Here is an 18,869-nt window from a genome sequence, read left to right on the forward strand (position 1 = left end):
TAAAATATGCCTCGTAACCCTTTAAACGATAGAGAGCTCCGGAATTATAAAACATAGGTAATCATAGGTTACAAAGCTCACCGAGACGAGATCACCGAGATCACCTTTATGAGGCATCACCTTTATCATATTATATGAAAATCATCCTTTGTGATCTTGGATATTCATTGATTCTGTTTTGACACAATATCGTATATCATCTGTTAAAAAATTGCATGATAATCATATGTTCATATGTTTATCAATACAATAATATTAAATTAAAATTGCATCCTATCATACTTACATTATATTTTATCATATAATACCATAAAATACTGTAAAAAAAAAATTGTGAAAAATGGTATTGTAACGTAACATTGTATTATGTTATACATTATTGTATTTGATCAAATAATACAATATCATAAAACATAATACAATATAGTATTAAATGAAACAATATCATATTGCAATAATACATCATAGCATTGAAACATATTATATTGTATAATATAGTATGATATTGTATTGTATGATACTGTATCATATTTCATACAAAACATGATATCATATGATATGATACAATATAATTTGATATAACATCGTATCATATCAAATGATACAATATCATGGGATAAAGTAAAATATTATATAATACAATTATATTATACATATTGTTTCTTATGATACAATAATATATATTACAACATCATAAAATACAATTTCATGTCATATGATAATTTATCATATTAACTAATATCATATTATACAAAATCGTATGATACGATATTTTATAATATAACAATATCATATATACAATTTCATGTGATATTATTCTATATTCGGAAACCAATATCATATTATACAATTCTGTATGATACAATATCATAGAATATATAATATTATATCATAAGATTCAATATAATATATTGCAATGTCATATGTTATAGTATCATGTGATTAAATAATAAATTAATAATAAAATATATTGTTATAGTTTCATGTTAAATACTGAAATCTGATTGGTTAAGACGCAGTTAATAATATTTACTATTACCCTCAGCGTTAGCAACGCACTTGGCAACGGGTAACATTAAAAAATGTTACATGCGCGAAAATTATGCGCGTACGGTTCGCTGTAGAATTCACGTTATTCCTATATAAAAGCAGTAAAATTTTCTTAAAAATTTTAAAAAAGACATTCAGTATAACAAAATAAATAGTGCCTGTTTGGGAGGATAACAGTTGAAATTGACACCCCTCGAAAACCATTGTCAACCTCCGCTTCGCGTCGGTTGACAATGGTTTTCTCGGGGTGTCAATTTCAACTGTTACCCTCCCAAACAGGCACTATTTATATAATATTATACAATATTGTATCATAATATACAATACGATACATAATAATATCATGATACAAGATCATATCATAAAATATCAAAAAATTGATACAATATCATATCGTATCATATAACGTTTTACAATATAACATGTTTCATATCATACAATACTATATTATAGGAATCATGTTATATCGTTTAACAACAACCACATCTATCTATCAAGCAGGTTTGAGTGAGGTAGAAGATTTCTTGAGCATCCTTGACTATGGAGATCAGGCTCTGCATCTGAAGCAACCTCTGCGTTTCATTTATAACATACCGGTAGTTAAATCAACTATGCAAGCTATCATCTATAAAACATGTGACCTGTTCCTGAACCTCATCAAGAATCATAAACCTATGGCTCAGATTCAGCATTCAAGCCTGTCAGGTGCATCAGTATCATAAGACGCACCATCCATACAAGTTTAATAAAGTTAGGATAAGTAATAACTAAGATATAATCATCAGAGGGCACCTGCAACAAAAACTTTAACCAGCTCTAAAAACCTTAACCTCCTCCAGCATCCGAAACCTATAGCTCAGATTCAGCATTCAAGGCTGTCTGGTGCATCAGTATCATAAGACACACCATCCATGCAAGTTTGGTGAAGTACGGACCAGCAGTATCTTAGATATTGCTATCAAAAGGCACCTGCAACAAAAACTTTAACCTGCTCCAAAAACCTTAACCTCCTCCAGCATCTGAAAGTTAGGAACAAGATTGAGAAGGTCCAGATGCATCATCCATGCAAGTTTGGTGAAGATAGGCCAAGTATTAGCTTAGATACAGGACCTGCACGAAAACTTAAACCAGCTCCGGACGCCGATGCCGGGAGTATAGCATAAGCTCCCCTTGACTTCGTCTCGGTGAGCTAAAAAGGCGAAAGCGCGAAGATTTGAAGGCGAGAGTGCGAAGTTGCGAAGGCGAAGGAGCGATAATAGTATCACTTCTTCGCCTTTGCAACTTAGCACTTTCGTCTTCGCATCTTCGTGCTTCGCCGTCGCATCTTCAATATTCTTCATATTGTTCATGAATTATACTTGTATTGAGGATTTCCACCATTACAGACTGCTGGGTATGCAAGTGCATCACCCAGAATTAATGATGAAACCAAAATTAGGAAAAGTTTACTCCACTGTAAGGCATTATAACCAAGCTGAAGTTAGTAGGCACTGACAGCAGCCATTACGCCAGTAGAGGTGAATGGCCAATAAAGAAAATCGTCAAAGTACTGAGAGTACTCATACAGAAAATATATTTTACTTTATCATTGGCATACCTTAGTTAATATCACGATGATTAATGCACCAATAGTTTGTATGAGTATTGATAACTTTGGATACAATAAAGATTGTGTGATCAAAATCAGAGGATATAAACCCCTAACATGGGCTTGAGCCCCTTATCAACGCTTTTAGAAACAATCTCTTCTTATTATAATCGAACAGTGTTTATTATCTATTTAAGATGTACTATAGTCAGGTACTCTTCACACATTTGCTCTAAAAGATTAAAGTCTATTCATGATCACAGATACAACATTACAACAAATGTTTAGAATATCGATGTTGATGTATTACGTACAAGGAAACAAAACTAACGTAAAATGATTTTAAAAAAAAATACTATCCCCCAGAAGTGTAAATGAGAAGTATTCATATCCCTACGTTACCTACCTCCCTTGTCTTTTTCCATTAAAATATATACATGTTTCATTCTTCGATTGACAATTTATTCACTAATGAATATTGCTAATATTATTACAACAATTATTCTTTCATGATTATTGTTCGTTAATTATCACACAATATCTTCATTGTGTATGAATTTGGTTTTCTTTATTTGCGTCATTTTCCGCCATATGTCGACGAGAGAAGTGACGTAACTGTTAAAAATCAATTTGTGGCAAAGTAAGAGTGTTTTGTGTGTGCTTGCTACGGATATGAAAAAATATATACATCGATTTATTTACAAGTTCGATGTTTATAACTTCAAAACCAGTTGGACAGAGTGAAAAATTAAGTAATTTCAAAGTCGTATCTTGGATACTGGATAACCAATTTCTATTCAAGTTTACGGGGGGGGGGGGGGGGGGAGGGGGGGGGGGCATTTTTCTATGGGGGTCATTTTTATTCACGTTTAACATGAAGAAAAATAACCCCCGGTCATTATTCTACGGGGGTCATTATTCTTCATTACACCGGCGATGAGACGAGCGTCTGAATTAAGCAAACTGCTGACAGAAACGAGCACTATATTTGTACTAAAAAAGCTGTTTTTATTTTTATTTATGATAAAAATAAAACGGCAAACAATAAAAACCATCATTTTAAAGATAAAATCGTTAAACAAAACAAAGTTAGGGAAGAAAAAAATTATCGGCACTCCGGGACGGAACCCGGGTCGCATGGGCACAAGTCCAACACTCTAATGACTGAGCTACGCGGACTCTCGAGCTCGCTTCAGAACTTTGTAGCTCAAAATCTCGGGAATGCTCGGATCAATTTTAAAACGAATTTCATATTCTGAAGTGTTTCAAGCGTTTTTATCGAATAAAAACATAAATTAAATTCATGTTTAAAAAATTGAGAAATTAAGGTTTTTCATTTCCTTCCGGTGACGACCGGAAGTGACGTCGGACGTTCGGATATGCGAAGGGCACTTCGGCCTTTCACTCTCTACCATCTCTGAAAATTTGAAGGTTCTATCTTATATACTTTTTGAGAAAAACTGTGAACAAGCAAAAACGTAAAATCTTTAATACATGTATCTCGGTACCGGAAGTGACGACCAAAAAAACCTCGTGAAAATTCTTACAAATTTTGTCATTAATTTGATCTGAAAGTTTCATGAAAATCAGCTAAAGCATTCTTGAGAAAACCTGACAGAAAAAAAATTAATAATAATAAAAATAGGGAAAAAGAAACAAAGCAATAACAATAAGGTCTTCCGTTTTCAACGGAAGACCTTAATTATAGGGAAAAAGAAACAAAGCAATAACAAGAAGGTCTTCCGTTTTCAACGGAAGACCTTAACAGTACGAAAACAATAAGGTCTTCCGTTGGAAATGGAATACCTTAATTAGGTGTCATTTTTTGAATATTATGAGTAGATCATATACAGTCGGATGTGATCAAATGTATCATAAACCCTTTAAGCTTTTTTGGATTTGATCACCCCCGACCGTATTTGATCACCTCATAATACAGAATTGGTTATACATGTATTATGTATAACCAGGTATATCTCTTTGCTCCCTCGGTGTTTTCCAGCAGATGCTAATTCTTGAGAGAAACTGCGGTGAATTATGTATATATAACATATGATTTTACCTTGTACTACGCCATTAGCGTGTTTTGTTGTTGAAAAATGCTAAGGGATAAACCTTATTTTGTGAACTACATATAAGTAAACTGAGAGAATGATCTTAAAACAATATTATATTGTTTTTATGAAAAATGTGCATTAGATTTAGACGTTTTTAGAGATAAAATTATTGGCCAGCTATAAAACATTGGCGGGTAGCCAACTACGGAAGCGTATCGGGGCCTATACTTGTTGTATTATAAATCATACATTATCATACCTTTTATCGTCTCATCAACATACAAACTATTATGCCATTTTATTTATGCAAATATTTTGCATTGTATTGAGGTGAGTTTACATAATTTAAATCACCTTATTGTAAATGATCAGTTTTCTTGTCATTTGCTATATCGACTTGACAAAATACGGAGTAAAGAATAAAAGTTTTAGTCATATCGAGAAAAAATGTTGACAAAGAACAATGAAGATGTATACTTTGTAGGTATATCTACATAAATATTTTTTAATTTCTTCGGACCATATTGCGAAAATATTGTTATCATACGAATTTTGCGAGGCGGAAGTTCTAATGGTGCGTCACCTCACTCTGAATCTAGCTAGGAAACACATGAAAACTGACATTTGTGGAATCATTGGAATTCTTGTATACTCAAATTTCATGGATTTCGCGTCCGCGAAACTCATTCGAACAATATTTTTGAAATTAGTTACCCCAGAGATGAAAGCAAATTTATATCGACATGACTATAAAGCCTTTATTTTATTGTTCTTTGTCTAGATTTCTCCCTCAATATAATTATATCACATTCTTAAACATTTCAAACATCATATTTTGAGAAGTCGATAATGCAGATAGCAATAAAACTGGTAAAAATCTTTAAGGGGATTTTAATGATGTAGAAATCATAAGATACAATTCAATACATTTGCAAATAAAAAGGTTTATATAACTTTATATGTTGAGAATTCATTAAAAAAGAAGGACAGTTAATTAAATGAGAAACACAAGTGAAGACTCCGATACGCTTCCTAGCCAACTGCCTCCGAAAACGCCTCTTTTAATATTGTTTGTAAGACATAAACTCATGAAAATATAATATTTTGAACGTTATGGTGACAGAGTTTAGTTTCGATATATTTGTTTGTAAGAAAGATATTAAAACATTGATTTTAACTGGGAATGCTTTATAATAGGGACAGCAAAATTTCGATCAGTTGCCAATCTCTGTTATTTATGTCCCTGCTTTCAATTAAAATTTGATATTTTTCTGTTTTCATTATTCTATCATTGATATGTTAACAGCGCTAAAAACCAGTGTATAAACTTTATATCTTATCCTCTTATAGATCCTGAAAAGAATTGACATTAATTAAAAAAAGATATATTTATATGATGATGTCCTTTTAGTAAGGCTTTCGTAAATATAATCTCTTGAAAGTATTTGTTCCGCAATTTTGTTTCGGCCTGTTGCATTTTGGTCGATGTATTAGACATTTAAAACTCAATTATTTGATGTCGATTTTTCTGCAAACGCACTGTATATGCGTCCACTTTCTATATGTAAAAGTGCATTTACCATGAAAATGTTACAATTTGTGAAGCATATCTATTTGACTATGTAATGTTTCGGTTTCAGCTTGCTGAAAAAAAAACTTGATTCTGTGCCAATTGCCCGAGAAAAATTACAGGTCTATTCATGAATAAAGACTTGTGATTGGTCAAAAATTCTAGAGATTGAAACTCGTCGTCATAAAGACACGTTGTTTGATAAAGAAATACTATTTTTCTACTAACAGCGGAACGATGAAGGTGCTTTTATCATTGCTTTGTCTGCTTTATGCAGTGGAAGGATACACGTTGGCAAATAAGACCAAACTCCATCAGGATTTGTTCACGAACTACAAAAAAAAGTTCCGGCCTGGTGAAGACCAAATAATACCAACCGAACTCATGTTTTCTTTCTACATTAGGAGTCTCAAGGAGCGTCAGGAAAGTAATGAAATAATGGTTGTGGTAGGCTCTCTTGGTTTGGAATGGAAAGATTTTCGCCTCTCTTGGAATCCACTAGATTATGGTGGCGACCTTAATCAAACTTCTGTTTTGGTTGACGATATTTGGACACCGTATTTGGTCCTGATGAATCCGTATGAAGAAGTAACACCGATACTCTCAGATAGATTTTCTTGCGAAGTCTGGTATAATGGACACGTGTCATGCCTGCCGCCGCCTAACATTTTCGAAGCTTTATGCGTTGCCAACATTAAATATTATCCATATGATACTAAAAGTTGTGATTTGCAACTATATGTTTCCGGGTGTTTTAGTTCAGACTTAAAACTTAAACCTGTATCAAAGACTTTAAACACAGATCTGTATAAAGATAATGGACCTTGGAGTATGACTAATACTGGTATTTCTGTACGCACTCAACATATTGGTAATAAAAGTTTTGAAATATCGGATCTAAACATTCAAATGAAACGAAGACCTGGAACCTATATGTGGCAAATTTCGCCAATTTTTATTTTGAGTTTCATGCAGGTTTTAGTTTTTTTCTTGCCTGATGAATCAGGTGAAAGAATAGGATTTTCATTAACTATTCTCTTGACTGAGATTGTATTTCTCACAGTGGTTCAAGAAAGCATACCGAAAGCTTCATCATCATTTGTGTCAGTTCTTATCCACAAACAATTTATAGACATTTCAATTAGCTTATTCATACTATTAGGAGTGGTTTCGGCAAGCATTTGTTATGATACAGAAAACAAAAAAGAACCAAAGAAAACTGAGGAACCCAAGAAAACTGGGGAAAAACCAGGTAAATTGATTGTACAAACGAAAGGTAAAGAGTTATCTTCGAAATTTTTAACAATTTTTTTCCCAATGATGAGTTAATTTTTAATAACATGTATCAATACAATTTTATCCTTATTGACTGTTCTTTTGGCCGAGATTGTAAACAGTTCTTGTCTTTAAACAGTGTATAGACAATAATTATCTTTATCACACTAGTTGGAGTAGCACTTACTTCGGATACAAGCATTAACTATGATGAAGAAAAACCTGAGGAACCCAAGAAAATCGAAGAAACGACGAAAAATGAAGAAATACTTGGTAAAATTGAAAAAACGAAATGTAAATGGCGATTGGGGAAACTTGTTGACTTTTTTTTTGGTTCTGCTAATCTCGTTTTTATGATTGCAATTAATGCATATTTCTATTGTTTAATTGTGAATAAGGAATAATCAATTCAGTTACCATGCGGATTGTATCAAATATCAAGGCACCTTTACATAGCCGGACTCTCGTAAAAATAAGTCTGTTCAGTATTAGTCTGCTAGTATAAACTATCTAGTATAAAAAACATATCTCGTGTAGCGTTCTTATTAGTTTAAGGTGGTATGGGACATCTGTCGATATTAATGTAAATTAAAGTACATTATAGTTAAAATGCTTTTTTTATGGGTTTAGAATGTTGAAAGTCTGCAATATTTAACCGAAGATACGTTTTAAAATTATTTTGAAAAGGTAAAAATCCGCAGCGAGATTCGAACTCATCACTTACAAATTCTTAGTAAACACTCTAACCCACTGCGCTACGCTGTTAGGTGACAACTTTGGAAAATAAACTATTTATAAAATTACACTTCAATGATTTTATTGTTTATTTCGATAAATATTTCGTCACAACATGGAAGTGTCCCAGTCCCAAACCTCCTGAAATTAATATATTTATCTCTGTTTCCAACATAATTATTATAAAATTATTTTCTGAAACTTATTATTTAATGCATAAGATACATTCATTGGGTATTTCTTTTTGTGTGAGTGTGTGTTTTTTTCTTTTTACTTATACTAACCACATGTATTGTATTTTGTTACGTTATTAGACAACTAGTAATTATTTCAATTTAGTTTGATAAGCTTTGGAAACACCTAAAAAGAAATAAAAAGGCAAAATGCATACATTTTCTATATATCCAAGATAGTATATGTAAAACAAGTCCTTCAAACTTTGTTTGGGTTTGGTACGTATTGGAGACCATTATGTACAAGCAAATATTACACACTTGCACCGGTATTGCTGTAGTTGTTTTTTAAATTGAATAAAAATTATAACGTTGATTTTTTAAATTTTTTCTCTTTTGTATCTTATTGGGTTTTCCTTCAGGTTTGATCATTTCTCGAATTGGAGTAAATTAATTGTACAGCTCACCCAGTCCAAATATTAAAGTAAGCTTTTATTGTCTGTCAATTTGTCTGTCTGTTTTCCACCGAGCCAATAAGACTCTAAGTTATTCTATAATCAGACCATCAGGGAGAGATCCTTATTATTAGCGAAAGTTTCAATTTATTTAGAAATGATTTTTTCTTCATAAAACTAAAAATGTCGCTATCAAGAATAAAGTTTTAAAATGATTTTTTCACTTTCACAGCATATATGTACACACATGATATATGATAAACGCATTGGTAGAGGCATAAAATATAATCTTTAAATTCTAATAAAGAAAGTGAGCGCACAAGATGGTAAGTTTGCAGGAATCCTCGACACGAATCAATTGGGATTTAAATGTCTATAACCTCGAGAGGCTATGTACAGGTTTCAACAGAAATATATTATGTTGAGTGTCGAAGTACATGGCTATTCCGGTTATTAAATAACTCACAAGCTTTCAAAAAATGGCAATGAGAGGAAAACCGATAACTAGTTGGAAATGTTAATGCAAACATATGTTAATGAAGTTATATTGTGTTTATTCTAAAAAAAAAAAACTAGTAATAAGAAAAGAAAATAGTGTTCATACAGCAGATCTAGAAATCAATAACAACAAATTAAAATATACCGGTATACTATAATTCAACATCATGTTATAATAACAAACATTTAAAACAAAAAAGTTTTTTTTAAAAGACCACCAGTTGGATTTGAACCCAAAACACTGAATGTTTGTATTCACTAATCCAGGACGAAACCACTGAGCCATGCGAGACTTGTCAATTGGCTGTATAAAGTACTGTTTGACACAACATTGTCATATCAATGGACTGTTTTTTATCCTTCAAAAATAATTTGAAAAAGTACATAATTAGTCATCTCTGGGTCATCTCTCCATCTTTTTTTAAAAAGCGACATTTTTAATGTTGAAATATGTTATCTTTACACGTTTCAAATTTGTGGAGAGAAGACCCAGAGACAACAAAATCATTTAAAAACAGTTGTTAATAAGTAGGATTTTGCATGAATTGCTTCGTGTTGCTATATTTAGACCCATATTATGATAAAACCTTTTGCATTTCAAATATTTTTCCACTCATTCCACATCCAACAGACACCAAAAACGGTTATAATTCGAAAAATATTCAAAATTAATTGATGAAATTTTCACTCTTCTTGTGCGCCCAGATTCCTGCCGAATGTACATCGTAACCGCCCACATTCTTTGAATTTAATTGATTAATTCTATATTTTTTTAGCAATTCTTTTGTGGTGAAAGATGACTTTAAAAATTTAAAAAGAGAGAGAGAGAGAGAGAGAGAGAGAGAGAGAGAGAGAGAGAGAGAGAGAGAGAGAGGTAATGCTTACATGTATAAACTATACTATTCTAAATTGAGGACAATTGACAAGATATGAAAAAATATTCACAGAACCAAAAAGAAACAACTCAACCTTTTATCTACATAGCTGCAATTTTTCACATATATTTTGCCATTGGTTTTCATATTCCTTATATCTACATTTCTCAAATAGCAAACATGTTTTTGTTAAAAGCTTTTCTGTTATGACTTTTTCAATGCATGTATATTAGGTATTGCACTAATTATACATTTACATGGGAAAAAAATTGCTTCACAATAAGAACAAGTTTAACAATTTTTCTTTTTGTATATTTTCCAAAAAGAACTGATTGTGCAGGGTATCCCAGAATATCTGATACTATTTGAAATTCGTATAAATAAAATAATATTTGGCCAAAAGTTGCAAATTGTAACTTTAAAAAAGTACAATCTTTTCACTTTCTGCATAAAAAAAGTTCGGGGAAAAAAACGTTTATTTAAATTATTATGTTACAAAGTTGCATCAGATTTCTTTGGTTGAATTGAATTTTAATCAAGGTAAATCAGACAGGAGAGCAGGTGTCTTTTGTTTTAAATTTGTATTATCAAACACAGATTTCAGATATATTGTAAAATTATAAAAAGAATACCTTAGAGTAAAGCGACTCACCAAGCAACAGATTATTTCAATAGTGAGAATCCGTGGGATCCGTACAGAGGCTGTTGTGAGGAATTTTACTCATCTACTTGACGTCATCATTGATTAAAAAGGACGTAATTTGGAGTACGCTTTTTGTTGTTTTTTGCGTGGACCTTGGGGTCTACGCATGTAATATATAAGCGAGGTAAAACCGGAGAATATTCAGCTTGCGCATTAGCTTGGGAGGTTCCTGTGCGTAATTATGGATAGGCCAGGGAACTAGGGTAACACACGTTTATCTGAATCGGGATCGGGATTCCACCCCATTAACACATGTGAAGTTCAAAGCAGAAGGATAATAAAACGATTTGGTAGTTCTGAATAAGCAGGTGACCTGGGGTCCTAGTTGAGCGTACGTTTTATCCTCCTGCAAGTTCAAAGGCACTGAGATTATAAAGATGTCGGTAAACAGAACAAAAACTAAGTATTTCTGTTAAAGTAATGATCAACATGTGATATCAACTGTCAGTATCATATGTTATGCCAAAACTACAACATGCTTCAAATATATACATGTAGCTTAATTCGCAATGTTTGTTCTTTTCCAAAATAGCTTATCTTTACTTTTAGGCGAGGCTAATGTACTTCCGAATAAATTTTTACGCCTCTAAAACAAAACATGATTAAATAAATATTTGACATATTATACATGAATTGATTGAATAATTATGCTTCTGTATAAAAGTTAAAATCTCAAGAAAAATGCATTATAATAAGAAACTTTAAAATGTACACGAAGCTGTCGGTGTATAGTTAACAAAGTAGTGCGATGCGTAATTTGTGCACTAATGGTGAAATCTGCCGAATCTGTACATGTAATCTTCACTAATATAATTCATTATTTAGTTAAAGGTATCGACCCTTTAACTTCTGTAAAAGGGTCAGGTAAAAGGGTCTGAACATCGTAAAAAAGTAGTTAAGAGCAACATCTAGGCTTACTGCATATGTCATAATATAAAAGCAGGGTTTAGAGTCGTTGGAATCTCGGATAACCTTAAGACGTTCACATATCCGTTAGAAACACATGCAGATGATCCCCGTATTGAAGTGATTTTTAAAGGACAGCAACTTAATTTTATACATATCAGTTAACAAGTCGTTAAAATTCATCTGAAAGTGTAATGTAAACAAATGTGATATGTAAAAAATCTGAGTTGTTTTGGACATTGATTCAAGTGTCACGTGATTGTGATTGCTTTTAAAAAATAGTTACAGTGTGGATAAATGAACTGAAATTGGAAGTCGTTTGATGTTTGTAGTCAGAAGTGTTCATTCATAGTATGTACATTTTAACTAGATGTTGTCATTAGACAGCAATACCCGCACCAAGTGTTTACCCATAAATAACACTCTCTTGTATTAGTTTTAGTAAAAAAAAAAAGAAGGCCACATGCAATAACTGGTACTTTTTTTAAAATTATAATTTTTATAAAGGATGAGATTCTATCCCATAATGCACATAAGCAGCAGCCCTTTATGTACAATATTGGATTGAACTGTTAGCTAGTGAATTTTAAATTTATCAATAATCTTGACATTTCCTGTCATAGAAAGTATTAAATAATCATTAATCATTTAATACCAACAAATTAAAATACCACCCTCGGCGGTTGTCTGTGTTCCATTTGCTTTTGTGTGCCAACATCGGGGTGAAGGGTCCAGACCCATTCCCTCCCTTAAAACATATGTGAAAATACCAAAAATAAACTTCGGACACCAACACCCACCCCTGCAAACACAATTATTATTCTGACACCCCAGACACCCCCTACCACTCCCCATGGAAAAACTAAAACGTTCTTAACCAGCGCATGTGCCACTACTGCCAAGGAGATAAATAAATATCAGAATATTTTGATAAAAACGAAAGCCTGTATATATAGTTGCAACAAGGAAGATTGTAAACAGTGCAAAATATATGACACGTTGCGCAATGCATTTCACTGCAGGACTGCCAGGACAGAAGATGTTAATTATTTAAGGTTGTATGGGACATATGTTGATATTGATGTGCATAAAACTACGTTATAATCAAAACACCATTTTAGTATTTTCCAAGTTTACAATATTTGGCCAAATAAAATAAGTTTTTAACATTTTTGGAAACTTAAGGTAAAAATAAGAAAAGTCCCAGCAGGAATCGAACTCTCTACTTGCAGACATGTAGTAAAGGTTCGAACCCATTGTGCTACACTGTTAAGTATAATCATTGTTCTTGGGGAAAATAATATATTCATACTTTATTGTTTATTTCGATAGAGAGTACGTCACAATATTCACATTATGATATTGACCATATAGGTAAGTATAATACATGTATTATGCGCAATATTTGAACTTTTAAAAAATTACGGTGTTTAAAAGAAAATAATTCAAATGAAACAGAAAAAAAAAATTCAGCGTTGGGCCAACACAACAATATTAATTTTCCTACCGCAACATAGTCACGCAAGCGTAAGGGAATGTAAATGCTGCAGCGTGGCATATATCATGAGCCAGCTGTTTTCCAGAACTACCGGTATATGTTTATTGAGATTCACTTTCTATAAATGCATATATTTTTTACCACAGACATCGAATAGCTCTTTTCTCAGTAAGAGGTTTCGTTCACTGTTCTTTCAATAGTCAAAAAGTAGTTTGTACCAATGGTTGCTATTGGTAAAATAAATTTGACAATGATGTTTTTGGAAGCCTTAGAACTGTGAACAGCTTTTTGTTAGCCATAGGTTAGGAAATCAACATTGGTAACCAGCTGGTAATATCGGTAACCAGTGGATGCCAATGACAACCAGTGGGTACTTATAGTAACCATTAAGTTTGTTAACAGCATGACTACAAATCAATTGATTCTTGCTTTGCTTGTGCAAAAACATAATTATACACGTGCATTTTTACTGTATAACCAAATGTCCGGAAATGATTTCCTAAACGTAAGATCTGTCAATCGTCAATATGTACTGTAGGCTCATCAATTTTTTTAAATGACTGTCCCCAAGTATTCCATAGATGACTTTAAGTCCATTTTCGATTGTCCAGAGGAACGTTTCAAATATCATATATGCGTTTAGGAATCATATCTAAATACAATCCAACTACCGGACCAACCCCTGATGCGGAAAAAGACCTACTTATATTTTCGTGGTTAATAGGCAAGTTTTTAAATTCATGAAAAAAAAGATACTAGTTTACATGTATGAGAATGATTAAATATTTATATGGTATACTTTAAGGAGGTGCGGTCAGCTTGTACATTTGAGGATAAGAATGTAAGCATGTCTTGAACTGGTTTGTTCGCCCAAAACTGGCCAAAGATATTGTCAAAAGACAATTTATCAAAAGATATAAAAGCAATAAATATGAAACCATACAATGCATGTCATTTTGTTTGAAAAGTATGCATACAAGAACGAGACAAGGCCTTTTTAATCAATCAGAACAGCTGTCGAACTGCGCAGCTACAGACTTATTTTGAAGATAAAAGCATTAAACGAACTGGGTCTATTCTGTACAAAATTATGCCTGACACAATAAAATGACCAAGCGATGCAGTCAAAATTAATAAAAGAAGCAGGTTATATGCTGAGCGCTCACAGTTTCAAAACATACTGAGAGCAATTGATGGGAGTCATATCCATATAATTGCTCCTAAACATCTTCACCAGGCATATTTCAACCGAAAAGAGTTTTATTCTGTTGTTCTCCTGACATTCTGTGATGCCACTGTAGCATTCTATTATGTCTGGACAGGTAATCCGGGAGGCACACATGATTCTATCATGCTGCAACATTCTGATTTGTTTGTCCATAGTAATGAGAGAATACCACCTGGATATTGTCTTTTAGGCTATTCAGGTTTTCCTTTGTTAGAATGACATGTAACAGCTTTTAATGACCACGGAAATTTGAAGAGACAGCAAAAGTTATTCAACAAAACGCATAGCAGATGTCATTATTGAAAGGCTTTTGGTGTGCTGAAAAACAGATTCCGGAGGCTTTACAGGTTTGAGATATTAGATTTGACACTTATTGTAAATAAATTCCGTGCAGTTTATGTTCTTCAGAATATATACATCTCTGAAACTGATGGTGATCTACCAGTTGAACCCAAGCAACCAAACGCAGCATAAAACTTTGATAACATATTTGCTACCGATGGAAGTGAACTTCAAGGAGTACAATTGAAACAATAACTTAAGCAGCAGCTAATAGACATTTAACAAATGAATTTAAAGAAAAAAAGGAATTGTTATCCCATCTATTTTGTTTTTGAGAAAAATCATACACGATTTCTTTTGTTGACATAAATAAACAACAAATAAACAACAGGTAAACAAGATAAAACTGAACAAAAATAAAAAAGAAGAAAAACTCTATAAATTTGTGTTTAAAATTGAATTTGCATTATCTAGATCAGCACAAAAAGTAGAAAGGTCAGCATTTCTTCTCAATTTACGAATACACTCACAAAATTGATGGAAGTCTTGAGCATTTTTTAAAACAGTTTTTCGGTCAGTTTTTCCACTAATTCATTTGTGGTCTCCTGCATGTTTTTAAAAGCAACGAGAAAATTTTCACCGCGATCTTTCATAAAAGATTGGGTACTCTACTAAATCGTTGCTCATTTTCTTGGTTACTTTTTCCGCTGTTTCAATGCTGCTATCTAAACTGGTTTCTACTCCTAAAGCTGAACTGGTTTCTACAGATCCAAATGAGATTTTAACGGTCGTGGATTGAAAGCTGGATCAACATGCATATATTTCATGGTTTAATGGCTTTGGTCTACGATTTCTCAGTTCTTTCATTCCATGGTAAAGGACTATGTGCGGTTTTATGCATTTTTTGCCTCCAAAATTAAAGTTTTATAGAGTGCTTTAAAATTAAGGTTGAAGATAGTTATTATCATATTGAAACTAACAGTGCAAAACGTTTTCACTCCAGTGACGTCATAAGGTAGAAATGACGTCATGAAGAATGCCTAATTTTGATAAATTGATGTTTTGTAGCAAAATATGGGTGTTTTCCGATGGTTTTTCCACTGGAAAACATCGAGCGCAGGCTTGCTCAAGTACCATTTTTTAGTATAAAGTGTATAATTATCTGAAGAAAAATATAATATGTTAAAATCTTACTTGAGCAGACCTGCGCTCTATACTTCCGAATGCAAAATATAAAGCAAAAATGAAAATATTTTCATTTGTTTACAAATTTGCGGGAATTAGGTCATTTAGTTGACGTCATAGATAAAAGCGAATTAAGAAATGAAGATAATAATTTTTCTATTGATCGACGTATCAAAGAAAAAATTGACCGGAAAACTTCATCAATGCGCGTAGCGCATTGATGAAAAAGTTTTCCGGTCAATTTTTTCTTTGATACGTCGATCAATAGAAAAATTATTATCTTCATTTCTTATCATTTAATAAACATTTTCAAATAAAAAAATGTGAAGTGTCATTGATCAAAAATGTAAATAATGTAAATGAAGCGGCGCGTATGAATACAAAACAACAACAGCAACAATATTCAAAATGGATTCGCCTTCAGCTGATGCAGAGCTACTGGGCTGAATTTAATGGATTAAACACAAAAAGTGAGTTAAAATCTGAACCGGCTGAATTGAAAACGAAAGGAAAATACATGCGATAGCTTGTGATATCATTCACTGTGCAGAAAAACTCGTATAAAAACTAGTTTTCATGTGAGATCGCTGGAATATGCAACTGGACATATAAACCATCCAAGGAAAGGCGATCGTGGACGAAAATAGCTGATATGTCGACAAAGAATAGTATGTATAGGCGACTTTTGTAAACGTTGTGGTAACTAGATAGCCAGTGATGTACTTAAATGGTATATATCTGCCGCTTGGAATTCACCGAAGGAGTTGATGTATTACTCATAGCTTTTCTATACGACGCTTATTTTGATGACCGATCATCTACGTGTGTAAATTTAAAAATTATCGTTACCAAATTTGAACAGCAGTGTTACCGTGAAAGTTTATATGCCTATATGTTCGTTATAATATTGAAATCCTGAAAAGGAACAGCTAGCCAGCCTCGCTGTAAATGTTGATTGATCTCAAGCAGACGAAATCGTGAGAAGACGCTTAATTTTCTATTTCGTGAATCAAACGAAGTGTTTTGTTTATTTTTTGAAGGTTAAACTTTCAAGTTTTTATATTCACAAGTTTGCATTTTGTTTGCTGACAATAAAACAGACAGAACTTTACATTTTGTTAACAGTGTTTATCTTGGAAATTCCCGTTCTATAAATAGTGTTAGATCAGAGCAGTTGAGAAAAGTAGATCCGGCGAAAATTTTATTGATGCAGGTATCAAAGAAATTTTTCAACCAATCAGAAGCGCCCATATCTCATCAAACGAATAAATATTAAATAATTGAGCAATGATGACTAAAATCAAGATTAAAGTGATAGGAGTCCACTGTACAATGATGGATAAAGATTTGATTTTTATACGACACATAGTCCTTTTCTAAATGCTCTTCTTGGTGAGTAAACTGCTCTGGTGTTCGAGTAGGACTCTTCTTTCTTCCCCCTTTCTCGTTCATTGACACAACCACCTTCTTTCACACACATTTTGAAAAGGATTCCTGTTTGTGTTTTCTTTCCTTAAGTATTGATACTAGGTTTTTACTGCTGACATCTTCAATTCGAATCTTGAACTCTAAATAAGTTCCCAGTTAATAATTTCACTGTTTACGTACTCATTCAATATCATTTCAATGCAAGCATAATTATACTTAAACGCAAATTACCACTGATTTGGATCCACCAAGGCGTGTCCACTCCCTTACTCTCATTTTTGCTATTTCGGGCCGGTTTATCGAAAATGAAAGTAGGTTTTTAATTTATTTTTCAATAATTACTTATCAGGTAAAATCCAATTATATCTTACTGACATCAACTCACATGTGATGAAATACTAAGGTGTAAGCTGTTACTCTGGTGCAGGCATTTCGTAGTTTATTGGCAAAATGTCTTAATTTATAAGTATAAATTTAGAAAATTGATGCGTCTATATAGGCAACAACAGACACTACAGACCTTCTTTTCCATCTTTGTTTAAAAAATAATTCTAGAAATATTAATTTCGCATTTAACATTGATTTAAATGCAAGGAATAAATTACATATATTATTATTCGAAAAGAGCAATTTTAAATGAGTTAGATACGTGATTATAAATGAGTGAGATATGTGATATGTGAAATATGTGATACAGGTAAGGATTTTTCGTTGCCAATGCTCTTAAACCGCATTAAGATTGATAAGGAGAGTGGCAGGCACGTAGCTCAGGTGGGGTGAGGGCAGGGTAGCCCCCTTAATTCCCACTTTTTCTTGCAGCAGACATTTACACATATTTACATATATAAAATTGAACTATAGAGGGGTTAGCCCCCACTTTTTGGGGAGCCTATAAGAAATAGAACAGAAAATAAGGATATCAAGAGTGAAGGAATACTAGCCCCCCCCCCTCCCCCACCTCTTCCCACTAGGATTTTCATGATTTCGGAAATCGAGAATTCCCCTCTTTTTTGGATGAGGTAGGGCCTCTCACTTTGCAAAAACGATGCTGCGTGCCTGGGTGGTTTTGAGATGACAAGAGAGATTTTGCATATTGTCATTACAAGTTTATAATTCAGTTGGGATAATCTCTCTTTTTTCTCTTCAACTGCATATTTCATACAGATCTAGTTTTGCGCTCTAGAACCTAACACACTCGTGTTACTAGTCTCTTTGTTTATTGTATAGTAATAAGTCTGATTCTGGATACCGGCGCCTTTGGGTAGGCCTCTGGAAAGGGTATTTAAGCTGTGGATTTAAAGGTTTAGCATTAAGAATAAACTAAAGTTTGAAATCGACTTTATTGAAAGCAATGCCAATATAC

The 18,869-nt window shown here is 32.8% G+C and overlaps 1 protein-coding gene across 1 annotated transcript; it reads left to right on the forward strand.

Annotated features, from left to right (window-relative positions):
* Nucleotides 1–5,142: 5,142 nt before the first annotated feature.
* Nucleotides 5,143–8,833, forward strand: LOC128164883 (neuronal acetylcholine receptor subunit beta-3-like). The gene is made up of 3 exons (XM_052828941.1): nt 5,143–5,175; nt 6,431–7,517; nt 7,712–8,833. The coding sequence occupies exons 1-3, from the start codon at nt 5,143–5,145 to the stop codon at nt 7,942–7,944; spliced, it is 1,353 nt and encodes a 450-aa protein (XP_052684901.1). The 3' UTR covers nt 7,945–8,833.
* Nucleotides 8,834–18,869: the final 10,036 nt, after the last annotated feature.

This window comes from Crassostrea angulata, chromosome 10 (genome assembly GCF_025612915.1).
Source record: "Crassostrea angulata isolate pt1a10 chromosome 10, ASM2561291v2, whole genome shotgun sequence".
NCBI classification, from domain to species: domain Eukaryota; kingdom Metazoa; phylum Mollusca; class Bivalvia; order Ostreida; family Ostreidae; genus Magallana; species Magallana angulata.

What these genes read in the sequence shown, in the direction of transcription:
- LOC128164883 (XM_052828941.1), top strand. Translation starts at nt 5,143, where the DNA reads ATGTTGACAAAGAACAATGAAGATGTATACTTT. An exon ending in ACAATGAAGATGTATACTTT is followed by an intron (nt 5,176 to 6,430) that starts GTAGGTATATCT and finishes CAAAAATTCTAG; the next exon opens with AGATTGAAACTCGTCGTCAT. An exon ending in GAAAACTGGGGAAAAACCAG is followed by an intron (nt 7,518 to 7,711) that starts GTAAATTGATTG and finishes TTATCACACTAG; the next exon opens with TTGGAGTAGCACTTACTTCG.